The sequence below is a fragment of the Diabrotica undecimpunctata genome, chromosome 5 (genome assembly GCF_040954645.1).
Source record: "Diabrotica undecimpunctata isolate CICGRU chromosome 5, icDiaUnde3, whole genome shotgun sequence".
NCBI classification, from domain to species: domain Eukaryota; kingdom Metazoa; phylum Arthropoda; class Insecta; order Coleoptera; family Chrysomelidae; genus Diabrotica; species Diabrotica undecimpunctata.
Genome location: NC_092807.1, coordinates 83,516,988 through 83,540,541, shown reverse-complemented (window position 1 = coordinate 83,540,541; position 23,554 = coordinate 83,516,988). Strand labels below are relative to the sequence as shown.

General features: G+C 32.6%; 1 protein-coding gene across 2 annotated transcripts in view; it reads right to left on the bottom strand.

Annotated features, from left to right (window-relative positions):
* The window catches only part of LOC140441423 (uncharacterized), a 214,886-nt gene that overhangs the window by 6,998 nt on the left and 184,334 nt on the right, over nucleotides 1-23,554 (bottom strand). For both annotated transcript variants that reach the window (XM_072532146.1, XM_072532145.1), the window contains exon 7: nucleotides 617-776. In XM_072532146.1, the coding sequence (XP_072388247.1) occupies nucleotides 617-776 (160 nt within the window). The remainder of the gene's footprint in view (nucleotides 1-616; nucleotides 777-23,554) is intronic.

Below are 23,554 nucleotides of genomic sequence, written 5' to 3'. Positions count from 1 at the left end.
TAGTAAACTTTCACATTTTCTTGTTAATATTACATATTCTATGCGTTTTAAATTAAAGTAAACACAGTAAGTAATTAGGGAAAAAAGCCGATTTTGTGCTACCCCAAGAATTAGACGGCCTAACCACAATCAAGGAAAACAGAGGATGTTTCATTACCCAGAACACCCAAAGTAAAGATCAGTTCATAAGCCTCCCTATAGTAAGTCACACGTTGTGGAGGGGTCGATAAATAGCTTGGTGGGTCAGATAGGTACCAATTCATTACGAAGTGTGACCGGTTTGATCTTCTGGCATGAGGGTCCCACTGTATAGTGGTAAACACAGTGCGTGTGTGTGCGTGTGTGTGAGCCTGTGTGTGTGTGTGTGTGTGGGTGTGGGTGTGTGCTTGTGTGTTACTGTCCTCATATTGTTTATAATAGGCGAATGTGCAAGAACAATAGAAACCGAAATAAATGAAGAGATGGCGAGAGGGCTGAAGTCTTGTATTTTCAAATTTTATTTTTCATAGTAGACAGTCATAAATATCTTAAGCATCAGTAAGAGTGGAAAATACGAAATTAGATATAATGAATATATAAAATGTATCAATTAAATAAAAAATACAAAATTTCTTACATATATCGAAGTAAATTCCTCTTTTCCAACCATATAATATCACATTTATATATTTTGTCAAATTGTCTTATTAAACAAAAACTGTAGATGACGGTTAACGTTGAAATCACTGTTGAACATATTACTGGACCAAACAAGATCGCAACCCTTGTGTCTTCCCCTAGAATAATAAAATTATATATTAATAAGAAATATAAAACAAATATTCTTGTTGTATTTCATAAAGCAATTTTCCCATTTTTAATTCAACTTAAGAATATTAAGAATATACGCCTGTCCAATAACTGGTTCACAATGTGTTGTATAACTGAAGCATTCATTTACACAGTTTTTTTATATGTCTAGTTTGCAATCATTGCAAATGAATATAATTTGTAATCGATGAAAGCTGCGGTAAATGAATTCAATAATAACAATAACATGATCTGGCATAGCAGAATAATAAACAATTACAAAAAACAATTAAAAAATTACACCAGCGAGGGGCAGCGACTTGAAATTGAAAAAAAAAACTTTAACTGTCCAATAACTGGGATGTTTACCCTATATAGTTTAGCAGCGCAACTGAATGAGTGTCAATAAATTTTAAAATGTAGAAGGATTTTTAAGAAACAATTTTAATACAGTTTATTTATAAACCCTTTATTATTCTTACAGCTAAACAAAGGATTTCTTTTGCACAACTTGGCGAAGACTATTCTATTTACTTTCCTGGCACGCAAATCTTTACTTTTAGTAAGGATTATTTATACCTTGTATGTTACTTTCATTTTATTAAGTTTGTTATTGTCCTGTTGACTACTTTACTGTCTTTTACAGCCATGCAAATTAGCCGACTCCATCGTTGAGACTTCTAGTGGTGACTCTCACGCAATAAGCCCTTTTGTTTTATTTAGCCGAGCATAATTTTCTTATTCCTATTTGTCACATAGATACCTATTAAGGTGCCTTTACACACAGTATTTGTTATATTGACGCCATAATTTGCCATAAAGCCTTTATTCTGATACGAAAGATACTTGCAAAATTTATAACTAGATGCGAATGTGTAAGTAAAAGATTTATTAAGATATGTCTTGGAAAGGACATAAAATTGAGGTTGTAGGGGCTTATAGAACATGCAACGATGTAAAGGATAAAGAAAAAGAGTCTGTGTTTGAACAGTTGGCAGGAATTATTAAACAAATCGGCAAAAAGTAAAAAGCGGTCATGTTGGGAGACTTCAATAGATGGACATGTAGAAGAGTAAACAATAAGGTGATATGAATATTTGAAGACAACAAAGTAAGGAATAACGGCAAAATACTTATTGATTAGATCTCTTTAAAAATATTAGATGGTTTCTATGAACACAAAGCCATTCAGAAATATCCTTGGTTACAACTGAAATATTAAGTCCATTATATACTAGGTGATATCCAGATAAAAAACACAGATACAACTTGAACATGTGAGAGTATATAAGCGAAGCCGAATGTGAGATGGACGAATATGGTAAAGAGAATACCCAAATGAATATTCAAAGTGTAATGGGATTTATTTAAGTATCCAGAAATCAGATCTAAGTAACCCAATTCAGTTTAATTTTAAATTTAAAATCCTTTTAATAATAATAATAATTGCTTATTGCTCAATGCAATTGTTTGTTTATGACATTGAAAATATCGGTGTAACTAAAACACGCTTACCGAGACGCTGACCTAGTGAAGTTTGCAATATAATCAAAAGCTTATTTAATATTGTGTTCAAATTATATTAGTAAAATATGAATGCATAAACAAACGCACGTGAGTTAAATACCTGAAAAATAACGGGAGTAGATCATTAAGAATTAAGAGTTAACAGTCGAAGCTAGTGTTGTCATCCGTCAACTGAGTACTCTTTCTAATATTGTGTCAATAAAGTAATTATGAGTATCCAGTGAGTTCGAGTTAATCAACCTTATGCAGGGGGTAAACTACCCCTAGAGTTCAAGTAGCCAATATGATATCCAACGATCAATAGCGGCCATGGAACTAGAATCAGAAAAAATAAGGTGCAATACCTAAAGCCTTCATAACGATTGAACTCCATTTCTTTAGAAATTTAAATTAAGCAATGAGCTAAAGGACGTTCACTATTGAACAGAAAATATGTAACACGAAATAATAGACAAAATAAAAGAAGCCACATACGAAGCACTCAGAATAGCGACAAACGACAGGCATAAGAAGTTCCAATGATAATGCACAACAAAAATAGAAAAATAAGCGAAAGAGAAGAAAGGACTTTACGAGATGGAGCCTTTAACAAATAGCACAAAGGATAGAAAACGCTATATAAAGACCTATAGAGAAGTAAAGAGAGCAACTACTATTGAAAAGAATAAAACATGAGAAAAAAAATGTGACGAAATAAGTAGATATATGAGCTCAACAAAGTCTAAGGAAGCATAAAAAACCATCAGAAACAGTCGCATTATTTGGAGGGGCATGGAGCATCTGGAAATTTTAAAGATGTGCACATGGAAAGATCTACAAAAATTAGTAAAGGAAGACAGAATAAATTACTTACCAGAACAAGACCTGCAAGAGCTTATTGAAAACAATGAAAAAGAGAATCAAAAAATGAAAAGATATCAACGGATAAAATCAAAAAGATGATAAGATATTTAAAACACAATCGTATGTGTCCCGGGAGGAGTTTAATAGAGTTTAGGAGAACTAAAATACAATAAAAATAAGAAACTTAGAATATCTGGGACACGTAATGAGGGGACAGCAATATGAACTGCTAAGGCTGATAATACAGGGAAAGATAAGAGGAGGAAGGAGTATAGGAAGAAGGAGAGTGTCATGGTTGAAGAACTTAGGAGACTGGTTTAAATGCAGTTCTATAGAACTCTTCAGAGCAGCAGTAGCTAGAGTAAAGATAGTGATGATGATATCCAACCTCCGATCGGGAGACGGTACAAAAAGAAGAAGAAAGAGAACTAAGAAAATAAGCACAATAATATATTATGTAAAGTGTGGAAAAGCCTTCCATAAATCATGCACGGCACGGGATTGGACCAGAAAACTTCAAATTTTAGATGAAACGCGTGTGATTAGTTGTGATTCTACCATAACCTTAAATAGTGGGGATATCATGAAAAATACAATCATTCATCTGCTAAATGAACTAATTTGTGAGTTAAGAAGTAAAAATCAAATCCTAGAACAAAATAATAAGCTGCTATGGGAAAAAAATAGAAAGCATAGAGAAAAAGTTAACAAAAAATTCCATGGAGGTAAAAAATACTGCAAAAACTAAGAATAACAATAACAATCCATTAATTTTAAAAGAAAAAAATGATTTGAAAGAGACTACAATGTCAGTTGACGCAGTCAAAGAACAGCCACTTTGTTCTGTTGATTTGTCTGAGCTGCCACCTAAACCAAGAATACCAAGCAGTTTAATTGCACCCGTGGCCGTCCGCTGATTGAAGATGAAAATGATAAATGGGACACCCAAAAAAAGAAGGTTTTTACAAAACAACTCGTCCTACACTTATTAAACGACCAAATCCACTCCAGGGAACCAATGAGAATGCTGGAAGTATTCTGCGTGTGGCCACAAAACATATGGCGATTTTCCTGTCAGGTTTCGATCCAAAAACGGAAGATCAGGAAATACTTAATTATTTAAAAGAAAGAAAACTAGATGAAAACGTTATCTGCGAAAAAATGAAAACCAGGACAGATAAGTATAAAAGTTTATTTAAAATTACTGTTCCAGAACTAAAAATACCTCATTTAATGCAGCAAGAATTATGGCCGAATGGTGTAATTTTTAACCATTTTCAGAATGTACAGAGGCACCACAGTGTCAAAAGACAGTCTACGGCACACACCAAAAGAAATGATCAGTAATCCACTTAAATACGCAATCAATTAAAACAAGTATTGATGCCATTAATTTTATCCTAGATCATGATGAATGCTTTGCTCTTTGTTTAACTGAGCACTGGAAAATAGAAGAACAACTGCGGGACTACAATGTGCGGAATTTTAAACTGATCTCTTTATATTGTAGAAGCAGTTCACAGGAGCATGGTGGCAGTGTAGTATACATCAAAGACACGTTTATTGCAAAAACCCGGGAAGATATTTCTAGTTTATCAGAAAGAACGGTATTTGAGTGTTCCGCTGCAGAGGTGCGATTAATAAGAAGAAGATTGTAATCCTATCCATCTACCGAAAAGAAGACCCACAAGTTTTAATAAACAAATTAAACCAAATACTTTGTGATTTAGTTGACAAGGACTCCATAATTTTTCTGGCTGGTGATTTTATCTTAGATATGCTGTTGAGGGTGCGAGGTGGCCAGACACATTAAAAATGTGTTTGAGCTCCTTTGATATTAAAACTTCCGTCAAAGACTATACACGCATACAAGGTAACAAAAAATCCTGTATAGATAATATTTTTACAAATCTTGACATATTTGATTCTTTTGTATTCAATCCTCATACATCTGATCATACTGCTCAAAAGGTAAAATTTGAATTAAATGAATTTGAGTCAAATATAGTAAAAAACGAATATTTAGCAAGGCGAATAACGTTTTTTTAAATTCATGTTAGGTAATGTAGACTGGGTATCTGTTTTTGAGACATTAGAAGTGGATAATCCAGTTAGATGCTTTTATGAGTATAGTTCAAAAAATTTTTATACAGTGTTTCCACTCAAAGTTTCCACTCAAAGAGATAAATACAGCAAATAAAAAAAAATCACAAAAGTACTTTAAAAATGATGATATAAAACATTGTAAATCTAGGCTTGATGTTTTGTTTACACTGTCTACCAATAATGTTGATTATAAAGATATTTACAGGACAGAAAAACGCAAACAAAATTCTTTACTAACTCAATCTCGAAAAAATTGTTATAAAGAACGAATTGAAAATAGCAAAAATAAAACTAAAACGGCTTGGCAATTGGTAAAGGGTAATTCCAAAAATCAAGGTAATTTCTGTTTGGAGGGTGACCCTCAGGTTCTTTCTAACGAAATAAATCAATTTATGGCAAATGCAGCGCCAGAAGCATGTAAAAAATTTTCAAATTAATATCGCACAAACTAATCATTGCATGTTTTTAACTCCCGTTTCAGAAAAAGAAATAACTCACATAATAAATAACTGAAAAAACAGGCATAGCTCTTGATATGACGAAATATCAACCAACCAAATTAAATATGTTTCATCAGATATTTCTCTTCCTCTTTCTTTTATAGTTAGTGCTTCTTTCAGCTAGGTAAATTTCCTCAAAGTTTAAAACTGGCACTTGTCAAGCCACTACATAAAAAAGGTGATGTTACTAAGTGGTAAATTTGATGTTGCTAAGATGGAGAACTATAGACCAATAAGCTTTCTTCCATTATTCCCAAAAATATTCGAAAAAGCAATATATTTCAGGCTACGAAACTTTTTTTCGACAAACAATTTATTTAGTAGTTCACAGCATGGTTTTCTCGCAGGGAGATCTGATGAGACAGCTACCTATGATTTTACATCAAAAATTTAAAAAAAACTGGAGGCCAAGATGAAAACACTAGTTGCTTTTTTGGGCCTATCTAAGGCTTTTAATAGCCTATATCATGTTCTTTTATTGCAAAAATTACATCTTTATGGAATACAGGGACCGGCATTAAAATGGATAAAATCATTTCTCACAGATAGGTCGCAAAATGTATGCCTGGAGAAAAGGGAATGTAAGGTTTACTCTGAACCGATCAATTTAAAATTAGGCATACCACAGGAAAGTACCCTGGGGCCTTTTCTCTTTTTGGTCTACATAAACGACGTTCCAAATGCGGTGGTTAATAGTTCCTCAAACCTCATAGATTTCGCTGATGACTCAAATGTGCTTTTCTGGGAAAAAACGTTAGAAATACTTCTAACAGTGGCAGAGCAAATTCTAAGCAAGGCTGGACAATGGTTCAGTGGAAATCGGTTGTTGCTTAATATTGTTTTTGTCTACTTTAGAACCAGCCAGTCACGAGAACAGATTCCAGATACAATTAATTTTCTATCACAAAACACGGAACCTGCTAGATCAGTTAAATTTTTTGTCATTCATATTGACCAGAATCTGAATTGGAGGGAACAAATACAAAATACAACAAAAAAATTGAATGGAGCCTGCTACTCATTAAGAGTGTTAAAGCGCTATCTAGACCAGGGAATTTTACTATCAGTATATTATGCAAACTTTTATTCTGTTATGCGATATGGAGTAATCTTCTGGAGCGCTGCAGTAGATACCTCAACTGTCTTTATAGTCCAAAAAAGGCAGTCCGGGTGATATTAGGAATAAAGGCGGGAGAATCCTGTAGAGGCTGATTCATATCACTCAGTATACTCACTTTCTCAGCCATCTATATATTTGAATGTATTATGTTTCTTTTTAAAAATTGTTCTTTGTTTTATCACCTGCTTCCTAATAATGAGTATAATACAAGAAGCCTTAATTTGAATTTGCCACTTCACAGATTGTCTAAAACAGAGAGAAGTCCTTTGTATGCGTGTGTTAAATTTTATAATAGTTTACCGTCTGACATTCAACAGGAAACACACTATAGAGCTTTTAAAAGAAAGGTTTTTCAACACCTAGTTGACATTGAACTCTATACTGTGGCGGAGTGTCTAGTCTATCCTTCTCTTTGATCAGCATATTTAATTTGTAATGTATGTGTGATGTCGATATATATATATATATATATATATATATATATATATATATATATATATATATATATATATATATGTATATATATATATATATATATGTATATATATATATATATATATATATATGTATATATATATATATATATATGTATATATATATATATATAGGTGTGTATATATATATATATATATATATATATATATATATATATATATATATATATATATATATATATATATATGTAGGATGAAGTTAAATGTGTCGATAGAAATTAAAGTAAATTGTATACTCACGCTTAATCAAGCCATTAAGAGCGATGCTGGGAATATTTATATTCCACTATGCATCAACAATTTACCCATATAAATTACTATCTTTCTTGTACTCATTGCGTCGAGTAAGAACGATAAATATACGAAAATGGTTGCGTTTCGATTTAATTCGAGCTTCTTACCACTCCCTGACACGTGTTTCTGGGTCTTCCCGTCATCAGAGAGAGCTTGTAAGAAAACTCAAACTAAACCAAAACGCACCGACTACTCTGGCAATTATAGAAAAATAATTACCAGAGTATGCTACTAGAGACATCTAGTGATGAAAGATGAAGTTAAATGTGTCGATAGAAATTAAAGTAAATTGTATACTCACGCTTAATCAAGCCATTAAGAGCGATGCTGGGAATATTTATATTCCACTTTGCATCAACAATTTACTCATATAAATTACTATCTTTCTTGTACTCATTGCGTCGAGTAAGAACGATAAATATACGAAAATGGTTGCGTTTCGATTTAATTCGAGCTTCTTACCACTCCCTGACACGTGTTTCTGGGTCTTCCCGTCATCAGAGAGAGCTTGTAAGAAAACTCAAACTAAACCAAAACGCACCGACTACTCTGGCAATTATAGAAAAATAATTAATAGAGTATGCTACTAGAGACATCTAGTGATGAAAGATGAAGTTAAATGTGTCGATAGAAATTAAAGTAAATTGTATACTCACGCTTAATCAAGCCATTAAGAGCGATGCTGGGAATATTTATATTCCACTATGCATCAACAATTTACCCATATAAATTACTATCTTTCTTGTACTCATTGCGTCGAGTAAGAACGATAAATATACGAAAATGGTTGCGTTTCGATTTAATTCGAGCTTCTTACCACTCCCTGACACGTGTTTCTGGGTCTTTCCGTCATCAGAGAGAGCTTGTAAGAAAACTCAAACTAAACCAAAACGCACATAATGTATAAAAGAAAGCTGGTCAATAGATTATAAAACATAAATGCTTCTACTTCTGTTTTATTTTCCATTATCATGCTCGATATTTCTTTAGAACCGTCCACGTTTGGGAGACAGTTATTATGATATTGAAATTTGATTTAAATTTAAATCCAGTTACCTACTGATCTTATAACTTTCAATAATTTGACATAGTAAATAATTAATTTAATTGAAATCAATTGTTTGAATTATTTAAATATCAGGGTTATTTTGTGAGTTCTGAAATACCTTTTCCTCATAATAGTGTAAAAAATATACAACAGAAGCAAAAGGAAATAAAAGAAATGTATATTGTTAAAAAAAAACAAGTATATTAATAAAACAGCTTGAAATGTTATGGCACATAATGAGACAAACCAAATATAAATATCGCTTCGTCCCTATCTAAACAATTGAAAACTGCGAAGTCAATATTGACTCGCTTTACTTAATCGCCCATACTACTTTACAAAACTTATAAACAAAAACAAATTTATAAATTTAATTAGTTACTGTTCCGTTTCAAAATTTTATATCTTTGTACTATTGTTCTTAAATTGTATTCAACCGCTGGATTTTTAATTTTTTCTAAATCTAAAATTGACCCGGGTATTCTCTTGTCAACTCTCTTTAGATCTGCTCCCAAAAACGAATCTCTTCTAAGCTTCTTCCGATGCAATGATAATTTATTGGTACTTACTAATGCTGATAACATTAACTTCTGCACTGTTACCATTCAGCATACATGGAATCGCCAACTGCTACCACTTTTTCAAACACTTTCAAAAATAAAATTTCTTTTTAATTCACACAACTTAATTTTCTTCTACCGTTTAAATACACCGGTATTCAATTTCTTTTTCTCTTTAGATGTTATTTTTTGCTACCAGGAACAGACTGTCTTTTCCTCTGCTTTCAAAATCCCATCAAACATACAACTGCCCTTTCCATCTCCATTTTTAACCAATGATCTTTTAGTATTTCTAACAAACTCATATAATTCCCATTTTTGACGAAATCCATCAAATTATGATTTTCTTGTTTTTGATATACACCCAACAATAGCATCTGCATAAATTAAAATTCCAAATTTTCCCATTTTTAACAAGACAGTAGCTGAATACGGTTAACCGCTGTTTTATATTCCCTTCGTTAAAAAACAATCTCAAAAAGCTTTTCCCTCAATTTTAAAACAAAACGCTTTCTATTCATACAACATTTAACAATTCTACCTAATATTTTAAATCTATTATCTGTCACAATCTAAACTTTGTTAATTGCCCTCTTTTCTGTATTTTAAAAACCCATGTATATTTCCGAACATTGTTTGAGTTTGGTTCTTGAACCTTAATATATATTTTTTAATTTTTTTAATTAAATTTCTGTTGGGTTTAGGTTAAAAAAAAATGTTCACTATTTAGGCAGGATATCCACGCATTTTTTAAGAAATATTATTGACTAAAATACACTTTATTAAAAAAAATTAAAAAAAAATTTACCAAGCATGCAAAAGTTGGTTGTAAATTAACTCATCACCTCACCGAAAACACCTACAAGTCATGAATACATACATTTTACAATAAAAACAGGAATAACAACAAAAATATAAGGACAAAAGAAGGATTATATGTCTCATCCCTATATAAAACAATCAGAACATCAGACCAACTTGCAAACCTCCTGTCTAAACATAACAATACAGTTGCTCGTAAAAGGTACAATCTTTTGACAAGGAATTTTGCAAAACTAAAGACAGAAAACCCGCTCCATTAAAAAAATCGCATTGTATATGAAATTACCTGCTTAAATTGCGATGGTATATATTGGACAAATCAGTCAGCTACTCAACTCTAGAATACGTTCTACAAATATGGCAAAAAAAAAACTAAAAAGTTCACATAAAACATGAAAACGAAAAAAAAAGAACATCAAGGGCACTCCCCTTAAGTTAGGCAAAATGCCCTCACTCTCAAAATGCTATTTTTTAATTTTTTTATTTTTAAATAAGTACCCTTTGATTTTGACAAAATTAAGGTCCTAAAAGTGACCTTGAAACGTGACAAAAAAACAGGGAGCTCCTGGAGTCTATAGAAATTAAAAAAAAAATAATAATGCAATAAATGATAAGGAAATCAAAAATTTAAACAAGATATATTTCAATTTAATTTAAAATACACAAAAAGATAATTTCAGAACGCGTATGATGTAAAAACAATTGCTTGTTTAAATGATACACCAAACATCAATACACAACATATTAAATTTGAAATATATTTTATACAATGTATGTAATGATTTAGTGAGTCTGTCTTATATTTTTATCATTATTTCAACTGTGGCTTTTGCATGCTTGTTAAGTCAAAGTTTAATTTTATTATTTTTTTTGTGTATGTTAGTTCATTGTTACGACAAATATGACTCATGTCTAAACCGTAAACATGTTTTTCTAATAAGTATTTTTCTAGTAGTTTCCCCTACGATAAAACCTGTCTTCTTTCCATGCTGTTCGAGGGAGTTCAACAAAGGTCACAATCCGGTTCGAGGGAACTCTGGAATAACGTCTATTTAATATTATATATATATATATATATATATATATATATATATATTTTATTTAGAGGAATTTTTTATTTGAAAACAGTCTGAATAGTTGTATCGAGTTTGAATTGAACGCGGAAATATATATAAATTAGAATCGTGTAAATAGTGTAAATAAATTATTGTAAGACTTTATATAAATTAAATAAACTAAGTGTTAGAACATTTTTTATAATAAATAAAGTTAATAAATTAGATTAATAAAAAGTAGATAACAAAATATCATAGACAACCTTTTTTACGAACATAAGCTCAAGAAATTCTACTATATATACCTATAAGTGAATGTAGGGATATATTTTGAACAAATACTCCCTAAGGTAGTTTATTTATTAAGATTCAAGTAAAATAGGGCAGAACCTTGACGGGGTACTCCCTGTGCAATAATTATTTAATAACAACCATACCACTGAGTAAGTAACATAGTAAGAAAAAATAAAGACCTTAAAAGGTTCTAACATATTGTATATTAAATTGTCTTGCGAAAACAGAATTATGTGCTCATAACCGCTTACCGTCTTGGAGCAATAGCTGGACATGTAAAAAGACAGATGCTCATATGGTCTGAATTCATATTGAATTCTGAAGGGAAAAGTTCCCAAATGGGGGAAGACAACCAAAAGCTAATAAAAAAAATTCTTCCCAAATTTATCCTCAAATTTAATTGTAGTTGATTGCAGTACCTGGGTGGGCGTCAAAAATCAAAGCTCTTATTTACTCTATTGTTCTTTTCTCAGTTAAAAAAGGTTTTTATAGAGTATTGAAATAAAAAAGTAGTGGACAAAAAAAGATAGTCTCAACAAACACTGGTAGTATAATGTGTTTTCCATTGACCTTAGACGTATAAGTCATAGTCTAAATAGAAAATGTAAGTTATATATTTATTAAATCTATCTACTTTTAAGTAGGAAGATTATTAGCGGAACTAAGAAATTTTACAAGAAATAAAACTTTGTAAGAGGTTATAGGGTGTAAGGTACACCACATGGATGGTGGTGTGTTTTCTCCGTGTTTCTTCGTATCTGGTACTTTAACTACACTGTGAATAGAACTAGTAGCAACTGTAGGTTAAAATAAATAAAATTCACGTCTTAACTCAAACTTTCTTCTTAATTAAACACAACAGTTTCGCTAAAATGTTTATCTGCGTGAAATTTCGAAGCGTCTTGACGTAACTCATTATTTTCTCGCGCACTTAATAACACGTCACTATGTCTGCGCAAGTAAGGCATTATCTTAACAACAAAACTCGCACTCTGGGCGTACGTAGCTCTCGCGCAAAGTTTAAATGTGCCTAGTTATAGCCGATAGCTAAACTTGGTGCTGTATTCATGAAAAAACGAATACTGGGTAACACTTTATTTCATTTAGTACAGCCCTTTTAAACTAATATGGAAATCTGAATCTTTAGATCTCTATTTTTACGTCCCTCTAAGTTAAGACAGGGTGATAAAAAGGGATGAGTGAAGGCTGAATACCTAGGCAGTATGTAAAGACTGCAATATTTTACTACCAAATTGGGGTCCATTGTCACTTAATATTCCACGAGGTGTTCCGTATCGTAAACATAGTTTGCTTGTTTTACTACCTTTGTACACTTCCCCGCAGTAGCTTGTTTTAACGGAAATAGTTCTATCCATTTCGTAGAAGTATCTTCCAATGCAAAAATCCATCTGCTTCCTTTTTCAGTCACAGTTATTGGACCCACTAAATTAATTGCAACGCATTCAAGGCGTTATGCCAACACAGGTGTTTGAATCAGACCTGTCGGTTTTAAATTTCAAGGTTAATATCTTTGGCAGTCAATGCATGTCTTTATATGCTTTACAACCTTTCACCTAATGGTAGGCCAGTAGTAACGAAGAGCAATTTTTTGGATCGTCTTTTAGACACCATAATGTCCTACAAGGGGCATGTCATGGCACTCTTTTAAAATATTAATTATTTTACTTTGAGGCACTACTAACTGAGCGTCCTCACATTTAAGGTTCACACAAAAGTACATTTTTCTCTATTTACACAGAATACTTGTAACCTTTGAAACACATTAGCTAGATCTTTAATATGATTTTCAAATGAGCTAGATATAATAATAATATCATCCAAATATGCCAAAATAGTAGTACTTGGTTATCCGCTACGAAAACGATCAATAAGCCTTTGGAAGGTAGCAGGAGCGTGTCGGAGACCAAAAGCCATACGATTGAATTTAAAAATACCAAATGAAGTAATAAAAGAAGTTTATATAGTATAGTGTCTGTGCGATTGCATGCAATAGATTATCCATCCTCGGTAGGAGATACGCATCTAATACAGTTATTTTGTTAAGGCGCCTGTAATCAACGCACGAACAACGCGAAAAGATCCGTCTTTTTTGGGAACGAGCACAGTAGATGCAGCATAAGCTAAGTCGCATTCAATGATTTCCTTTTCCATTAAATGATGGATTTAATTTTTTAGTATTTCTGCTTTTTGAGGAGTTGTTCTATAAGAAGGCTGAGCGATAAGAATACCGCTGGTTAAATTAATACAATTATCAGCAAATATTGTAGGCTCATTATGTTCCGTAAAAACTCCTCTGTACTGATTTATAAAGCATTGTAAAGTACTACGCTCAGAAGTATTTAATTGTGAAGATTCTTCCTTTTGTAACGAAAGTTAAGAAGATTAACTGAAGTATTGCAGGAGGTTCCCGTAATATTTTATGTTGAATATCAGGAGAATTAGCAAATAAAAATTTCATTTGAGGGATATTTATAATAATGTCAGCATTTTTTAAGATGTCTATGTCAAAAAGACTTCTAACCGATGTGTGCTCAGGAAATGTAACAAAAGTTGTAGGTATAGATCGATCTAACAGGAGAAGATGAAAAACATGAGCTTTTATCGTGCGGCTTACAACTTCAGCAAAGCAAGCACTAATCTCGTTTCCTTGGAACCATAGTGTAGACCTTTGTTTAAAAAATGACTGTAAAGTTTAATTCCAGCTATAGCAAATTTAGCTCCAGTATCAACATATGCGCAACCTCTCAAACCTAAGACACTTATTGGTAAGAGGGGACGAATATTCAAATTGTTAGGTTCTGTCCAAAGAAGCTCTACAGAAGACACTGCTTCTGTGGTAATAGGATTTACAAAAATTTTACAGTAAGCGAACGTAACCAGGCGTATTACAACCATAACAAACTACACTGGAAGAACGTCGAGAAAATACATTTCAAGTGCTAGGATTCGTATTTAAACGACTAAGAGGTACATACGTGCTAACTGAATCATTAGCAATAGAAGTCATCGATTACTTAGTCTCTTGACTAATATTATTAAATTTTCTACATTCTAACTGAATATCGCCAAAATGTTTATAAAACGTACACTTTGGTCTTAATTTTATTTTGCAAGAGTCCTTTTCTTGATTTGATTGAAGTTTTTGTCGATGATTAGAGTTGATAGGAACTAAACCTTTTAAGGATATTTCAATTTCTCGAGATTCCATTAAAAGTTCCTTAAAATTTTGAAATTTATTTCTTTGTAACGTAATTTACTTACCATTAATCCATAAACAATATCCAACTCTTTAGTTAGGACATAAGGTAATTGTTCAAGCAAAGCTCGAATATAAGAGACAAATAATTTAGTAGGTTCACTAGAATTTTGTTCACGCGAGAATACTTCTCGAAATACTAAATAGGAGGCGAAATTTTTTTCGAATAGGCATCTTTTAAGGCTTGCTCAGCATCTTCCCACGTGAGAATTGTATTTTTATTACCTTGCCAACATGGACCAGCAAAACCATTAAGAAGCATAGATAAACCACAAAGATCATTCTTATCACTTATTTGGGAAGAGTCCTTAAAAGTAATTATGTTGTCGAAAAAAACTTTAACATCAGCGTTAATACCATCAAAGCGAGCACTACATTTAATGAAATTTTCTCCTGACATATGTGTACAAGTTTTATTTACAAGAGATACACCAAGAGATTTTCAGATACTTCTTTACTAGAATTTGTAAGTACCGAAAGTAAAAAATCAAACTGATTTTGGGAGATTTTTATTAAAGAGGAAGCAGAGCATGCGCTTGTTGCAGGATTTTCTGAATTAGCTTTTCTCATTGTTTAAAATATAACAGATAACCAAATATTACTAAATGGATAACAGCTATATGCAATAAAAGTTATTTTATTGGGAAAACATAATTATTATACTTTCGTAAAAAAGTTTGAAGAACTACGAAATTATATTAGGCATAAGCAACACTGCATAGAATAACAAGCGAGCAGCTGGTTTGAATTGGATTCGAAAAATTATCGGAAATCAGAATGAGAAGTCGATTTCATAGATGCGTGTCAAGGTAAAATCGATATATGGATAAACTACGCAAATTAAGGCCTGGAATCTAGGGTTATAATTTAAAATTATACGTACAGCCAAGTTTAGTTATTAAAAAGCACTTTCATACTTACAAATAATGCCAATTATAAGAGGTGGTAGGTTATAGGGTGTAAGGTACACGACAAGGATGATATTATTTCTGTTTCTTGGTATCTGGTACTTTAACACTGTAAATACAATTAGTAGCAAATATAGGTTAAAATAAATAAAATGCGCATTACTGTAAGCGGTATAATTACCGAAAAGAACAATAACTTCTTAAAAATAGGTTACAACAAAACGTTGCAATTTCCATAGCTTGCAATTTAATGGCTGAATATCAATTGACAGCATCCGGTCATACCATCCTACGTCATCGGGTGGCAGTGATGTCAGATATTAATTGTGTTACTACGGTCTGTCCCAAACCCTTCTTTTAGTGAGTCACTAATTTTGACGTCATATGGGATTTTAAGAATGTCGAGAATGATTGCATGACATTTTAGTTAAATCTGACAGTTGCAGGATCGTAATCGGCTAAATGTGAAAAGGTTATTTTTTTTTAAATGTGGAGTAAAAACTTTAACAATTTAAATTTTTTTTTAATTTACATATTAGAGGTCCCGTCCTGTATAAAAATTATTATTGCGCATTATATTGGAACGGCAGTTCCTATTCTATAATTCCTAGTCTATACATTCCAAGGAAAGTGCTTAATTAGCTGAGATTTATTTATGGATTTATTATTATTTACTACACACACTATGAAATTGGAATGTTTGTTTATTTAAAATAACGCTTCCTCCTTCTTTTTTTATAGAATCTTTTAAGAGTTGACTGCGAGATAAAAAAATTTACTGGCAATTGCAAGGTATCAAAGCAAACATTCCTGTGATAAAATAACATCGATTGAAATCAGTATATTCGGATAAGTAATTTTCTGATAAGTTTCTGTGGCAGCCAATAGTTTAATTTGGTGAAAATTTATCATTAAATAGTTATGATTATTAAATAGTATTAATGGAGTTTAGTTAAAAAACAAGATACCGACTGTAAGTTTACCTTCTTTTTTTATGAATAACAAAAACGAATATTATATTTCAAACAATCCACAATCCGATTCAGAATCTGATTAATTAAAATCAATGATTACAGGGGATATGTAGCTGACATCAATTATATCTTCTTACATTTCAAGAAAATGTCGTGGTTCTAAAAAGAACCGTTATAATACATATAAATATCCATATCGGTAATAGTTTAAGATATTTCCTCAATATCATTCCTGAATTCACAATCTGATTCAGTATCTGATTTGTTAAAATCAATAATTATAGGAGATATGTGGCTGGCATCAATTTTTTGGCTGTCTTCCAGTATTCATTTATGATATCTAATCTTATATATCTTCTTTTGTACTCGATGTACTATCCAGTGGTCACAGCGAGGACGTGGAGATAGGATTTGTTGGTTCGTTTTTGTTAAAGATAGTAGGTACATTACTAATATTTTAGTAAAGTCAGGGCAACCCAGAATGTACTGTTGGTTTAGATTGTTTATTTTTCTTTACACTTCTTTTCTTGTTTAAAAATCTTTGTTATAAAATATTTGTCACTTATAAGGTGCAATCATGGAATTATGTATTTTTGTAACTTCTTTTTTATATATCTACTATTAAAAAGGGGTGTTCGGATCAAATGTATACCTGCAGAATTTCGCTTTTCTATATTTACTCTCTAAAATCATTTTTTTCCTTTGACTAGCGAGCGAGGTGGTTGTTAAAACGAATGTCGAAAACACATACACATAATTTTTGTCTGCTGGAATTTTTTTTCTGTTCTGTATATATATACCTTATTTTAAATTTTTTTATTAATTTTAAAATATCCGCTATCATCACTAACCATTTTTCTGAACGCCCTATTAACGTCTTTGTATTGATATGCCCTCAATAATTTTTTTCTGTCATTTCGGTCAAATTTGTCGTCATTTTTGATTTAATTAAAACGTTGTTTTTCTACATAAGTATCCAAATTATCTGCATTTTCTTTTTAGCATTAATAGAAATTTAAACTTCATAATATATGAAGGGTACAGGGAAAAAAGGAGGTATGTCAGAAATAACACATTCTGAAATAAGGCGATTTTAATACTTTAAAACGGCACAAAGATTATAGTCTTGTCATTTACATTGATTAAGGTATTATCAGAGGTTAAATATAAGGTTTCAGTTGAATTGCAAAAACATAAATTTTTCTACTTTCTTTATTTTGCCAAAAATTTAGAAATTTTACACATTAATTAAAAATATTAAAGTAAAAAAGAAGGCATTTCAAAAAAAGTAGTAACAACGTTGATACAAAAATGCATTTTATTTCCGAAAACCAACAACGATTATTATAAAAATAATGTTTATGTAAAAGAACTTAAAAATAGTTTTTTTCGAACAATTTTATAGCGTCTACACTAGATTTGGGTATAATGGGTCTCTAAATTATTAATGCGAAAGTTCATCAAAATAACTTTGGGCATCTGAACCACAAAATCTTTTTAGATGCTGCAGGTCTGCATATTTGGCTTGGTTGATCGGCAGAAGTGCTAAAAAATAACAAAAGTAAGCTTTATAAAACTAATTAATTGGGGGGGTTTTACCTGTATAAGCATATGGAGGTAGCTCAAATTCCATTTCTGGCAATTTGGGAGTAGTCAATCTCTGCTGTGTTATCTCCCAAGTTCCATTGGATGTTGTTCTGTAGTAAAAAAGACGAGGATGATCCCTAACAGCTTTTAGCTCGCGGGTGGGTTGAGTTGGAAAGAGCATTTATTTTCCTAATGATTGCGTAAATATTCAGTCCACTTTCGGAAATACTCTTGAGGATACTCTTCAACATGAAACGGTGATGGTTTTCATCTAGCAGTTTTATACACTTCTGTCAAGTCTTGAAAAAGTTCGGCTTTTGATTTTTGATTGACAACTCCAAAATCTTTGTCACATTCTAGGTAATAATGTCCTCTAGCAGGAAAAGTTATTTGCAAAGAGTCCAGTCTCTTCTCATGATAGACTATGTTATGAATAAACCGAAGAACAGTGTAGTTTTTATTCTGTCCTCCGCACGAGTCGCAGAAAATATTCAAGTTTTGTACTTTTCGATCAAGATAGCTGTAGATATAGTGATGAAGCAGTAAACAAACATCATCGCTATCTTTTTCAATTGAATTTTCAATTTTCAATTCCTATTTCACCCATCAACAATAAATTTTCAAGAATCCAACTTTCCACATGTGTATATTTTCCATGGTACCAAATGTTGAGAAACCATAAGGGGCCTTATATTAGAATCTCTAATTCACACTACTTTAAGACGTGTGTACAGTTGGTTGCCTAACAATACCCACAAAATTTTCTTACCACATACATTAATTAATAAAACAATTCCAACCATGTTCTTAAAAATAAATTCAGGACAAATTAACAACTTAAAACAACAACATTGATGGTTGCTATTGTTACATTATTTTAATTTTAACTTTTTCAATTTTTAAATAACCTTGGCTTCTGTCTTAATTGGACTAACACATAAAGTTACACTGACTGCTTTGTTCGGACTTCCATCCTAACTTGTCAAGATTGTCATTTCAATCAGTTGCTTTTATCAGGTCCTCGTAGACACATCGTCTCAGGACCAGCAACTTCACGTGGAGTTATACGTCGCCATGTTACCAAATGCACTCATAACTTTAACATCATAGAATTTATCACCATATAATGTAAACCAAATTTACAAAAAAAATTTTAACGGGTTTTAACCCACGTATTTAGTGGCTTAATACATGTATACCCACCTAGTAAGTATTAACCACATTTTGTATTAACCTTGGTCAAAATTTAAATCTCACATTCTTTTTAAAGTGGTTATATACTTTTTAGGTGCACTGATGATGGAATATGGATTCCGAAAACGTTTTGTGATATAGCCCGATTGGGTTTTTAAATTATATACCTCTTATAAAGGATTTTTAATAAAATTTTTTGAAATATACAAGCTTATAAAAGATGGCAATGTTTTAGAGGCTATAACTTCGTTTTTCAATACCATTTATACCAGCGAAAAATTACCTAATGGTTGGTCTCATTCACTGTTTAAAGCTCTACCTAAGAAAACAACAGCAAAAACCTGTGCTGATTATAGAACCATCAGTTTGTTAAACCACTTATTAAAACTTTTTCTGAAGGTAATACATGGTCGTATCTACAATAAATGCGAGGAATACCTGGATGACACACAGTTTGGTTTCCGTAACGGGTTTGGAACGAGAGAGGCACTGTTTGGAATGAACGTACTTGCTCAAAGATGTCGAGATATATCTGTAGACATATACTGTTGTTTTATTGACTTCCAAAAGGCATTTGATCGTGTTAAGCACTCTATATTGATCGAAGCTCTAAAAGACATTGGCTTGGACGGCAGATATGTTCGAATAATTGCAAATTTATATTGGAATCAAACAACATCAGTTTTATTAGATGGTGTGGAATCACAGGCTCTTAATATTAAAAGAAAAGTACGGCAGGGATGCCTCTTGTCACCCCTGATTTTCAACGTTTACTCCGAAAGAATTTTCAGAACAGCACTTTCTGAAAAACAAGAAGAAATACTTGTGAACGGTGAAGTCATCAATAATTTGCGATATGCGGACGATACAGTACTCCTAGCTTCTAGTCAAGAAGATCTGCAAACACCACTTAATAGTATCGTTGAGAGTTGTAGGGAGGCAGGTCTGGATCTGAACATACGGAAAACCAAAATACTCGTAATAAGTAAACAACAGCATATAAAACCATCTATATGTAAATAGTATAAAACTTGAGCAAGTCAAAATCGTTTACCTTGGACAGCAATTAAATTGTAACGCAGAAAGTCACGGGAAATTAGATCTAGGATAGAGCAGGCTAGAGCGGCTTTTAGAAGGATGTTCAAGGTGTTATGTAACAGAGACCTAAAATTGGCATTGAGGATCCGCCTACTTCGCTGCTACGTGTTCTCGGTCTTACTTTATGGTTTCGAGTCCTGGACTGTGAATAAAATCGATCTAAATTTCCTTGAGGCTTTCGAAATGTGGTGCTATAGAAGAATTTTAAAAGTTTCCTGGGTGGAGAATTTTTGAAACTCCACAATACTAGAACGTCTCAGCAAGACTACTGAGATCATAAAAAACATCAGGCAGAGAAAACTGGAGTATTTCGGACATGTAATGAGAGGTCCCAAATATAGGTGGCTACAAAATATCATGCAAGGAAAAATAGCAGACAAACGAAGTCCAAGGCAAAGAAGATCCTCATGGTTGAAGAACTTGCGAGATTGGTATGTTGTTGATACAAGCATGCTATTTAGAGTGGCAGTGAATGAAATTGAGATAGCTGTGATGGTAACCAACGTTCTGAAAGGACATGGTACATGAAGAAGAAGAAAGATTTCGCTAATATACAGTGCTTCTCAATACTTTTAATTTTTGCTAAATATGCATCACAAGAACTACACGTATCGGTCCTTGGAAAACCAAAGGAAATATTAAATTTAGTTAAAAAAATACTTCTGTATGTTTCGTATGAACTTCGCATGTCTGTAAATTTTTCTACGTACATTGTGTACATTTTGTTAATATTTAAATCCTCAGATAAGTATAATTATGACGAGTCTTTTAGACTATAATGACTTTTTCCGCTCCTGAAAGACCCTATATGCTACATTATACATTTTTTTTGTTTCCATAGAAACTTGATGATGATGGTTTCCATGTTTTCCTCTAGTATCTTTTGGGGCGTTACCTGTCAATTTTAGTGACTTGTAGAACTTCTAAGATTTTTTCCCGATTCTATGGAATGCCAAAAAGGCCTTCTGATATACTGGAACTTCTTGTGTTTCGTCATTTACATTATAACGGATTTTATAACTAAAGACGGCATTATGAAGACCTGATTCGTGTCTTCGTTGTTGTACAGTTTGTACAGTAATAATCCTCATAAGTATATATTTTGGGCATCTGTCGACTCCATAAAGTTGAACTTTCTAATAATTTGAATTCTTGCTTGTTGCGGTATTTGTAGAAAACACTTAAATCTAACGCACTTACAATCCGGTCCCATTACATGGACTCTAAACACCTCTGAACCACATAAAAACTAAATGTATTAACCGCTTCGTCGGCGTCGGTCACATTGACATCCTTCCTTTTTCCCTGTAGCGCTTAGACATGCCTCCTTTTTTACTCTGTATAACAAATATAAAAATATGTGTAACTTTGTGACTAACCTCTTTCATCAATGTGAATTTTTTACATGAAATAGTATCCAGTTTGTGCCACTATATGGTCTAATTATCTCATTTTCGCCCGTCATTTGACATACCTCCTTTTTTCCTGTACCCTTCATACGGTAATGTAACTACCGGAATATATAAAATCTTGTATACATACTCAACATACAGATTGAACGAATTTAAAACGGAACATACGAAATCAATGTATTTCGGCTCAACTCCGCTCCAGGTGGTTGGCCAACAAAAGCTTGTCAAATAATTATATTATAAAAATCCAATACTTCAGCGGGCTGCTGGATTCTGAATTCTTTCAAGAACAAGTCAAAACTCCACCCAAATAGGTTGCCTAGAATCACTGAAAAAACAAGACTACACAAGCAGTTATTATGCTGTCAAACCACTTATCGCTTCCTTATAGTCCAAGAGATAGAGCCGAAATTTTGAACTGATCAGTAATATGACATTTCTCTATTGGAATATATTCATTGTAACTGGGTTAAGACTTTGCCTTACAGGCGGACGCCCCTCGTGGTACAGGGGGTGGCTATACAGGGATGTAGTTGTCATTTTTTTCGGAAAAATTAACGATCGATAATATGGCTGAAAATTTGCCCAGAGGTATATTTAAGAAAAAAATGTGATTTGTAAAGTAAATATGACTTAAGTTTGAAAAAAAAACATTATCATAATATCATTTTAAATCTACAAAATATTCTATAAAAGATTCAGACGATGACGTAGAGTTTTATCAAATGTTTTAGAAAAGTTTTTCTAAATTTTTTGAATTCGTTGAATATCTTCAACATTTCATTTCAGTTGTGAAGCCATCTCCTGAAAATAAAGTGTTGCTTATCCTCGACAACCACGAAAGCCACCTCTCATTGGCTGCTATACACATAGCTAGGGATAATGGAATAGTAATTTTAACCTTTCCTCCGCATACCAGTCACAAACTTCAGCCGTTGGATAGGTCTGTGTTTGGGCCATTTAAAAATTATTTCAATAATGCTAGCAAAGAATGGATGCTGAACCATCCGGGAAAGCCTATATCTATTTACGACATGTCAGAGCTGATAGGAAAAGCATTCCCATTGGCGTTTACCCCAAATAACATTTCGTCAGGTTTCAAAGTAGCAGGTATATGGCCATTTAATGCAAACGTGTTCGGAGACCATGAGTTCTTACCAGCTGAGGTGACCAACAGGCCATATGAACCAAAACAAACTGATATTGAAGAGACAGAACTTATGGAAGTTGATGAAGCCATACCATCAACAAGCAGTGCGCCATGTTCCACTACTGGAATGACCCCTGAACAAATTCGCCCATTTCCGAAGGTTCCACCGCGTAAGACTGGTGGAAGGGGAAGGAGACCGGGAAGATGTATGATTGTCACAGACTCACCGGAGTTGCAGAAAATCAAGGAGCAGAAAATTAAAATATGTAAGCCAGTCCCGAGGAAAAAAGAGGCAGTCAAAAGAGCACTAGTTGTATCTTCTTCTTCGTCTGAAGATGAAGACGAGCTCGAGCTTAAAGACATCTCTGATGGAAGCAGATTTGACTCAAGTTCCGAAGATGAAGATGTTCCTGATTTCTTTCCATCAGACAAAGTTGCACTCAATTTTACCATTGGCAGCTGGGTTGTGGTAAAATTTGAAGTCACTGGAAAAGCTACATCC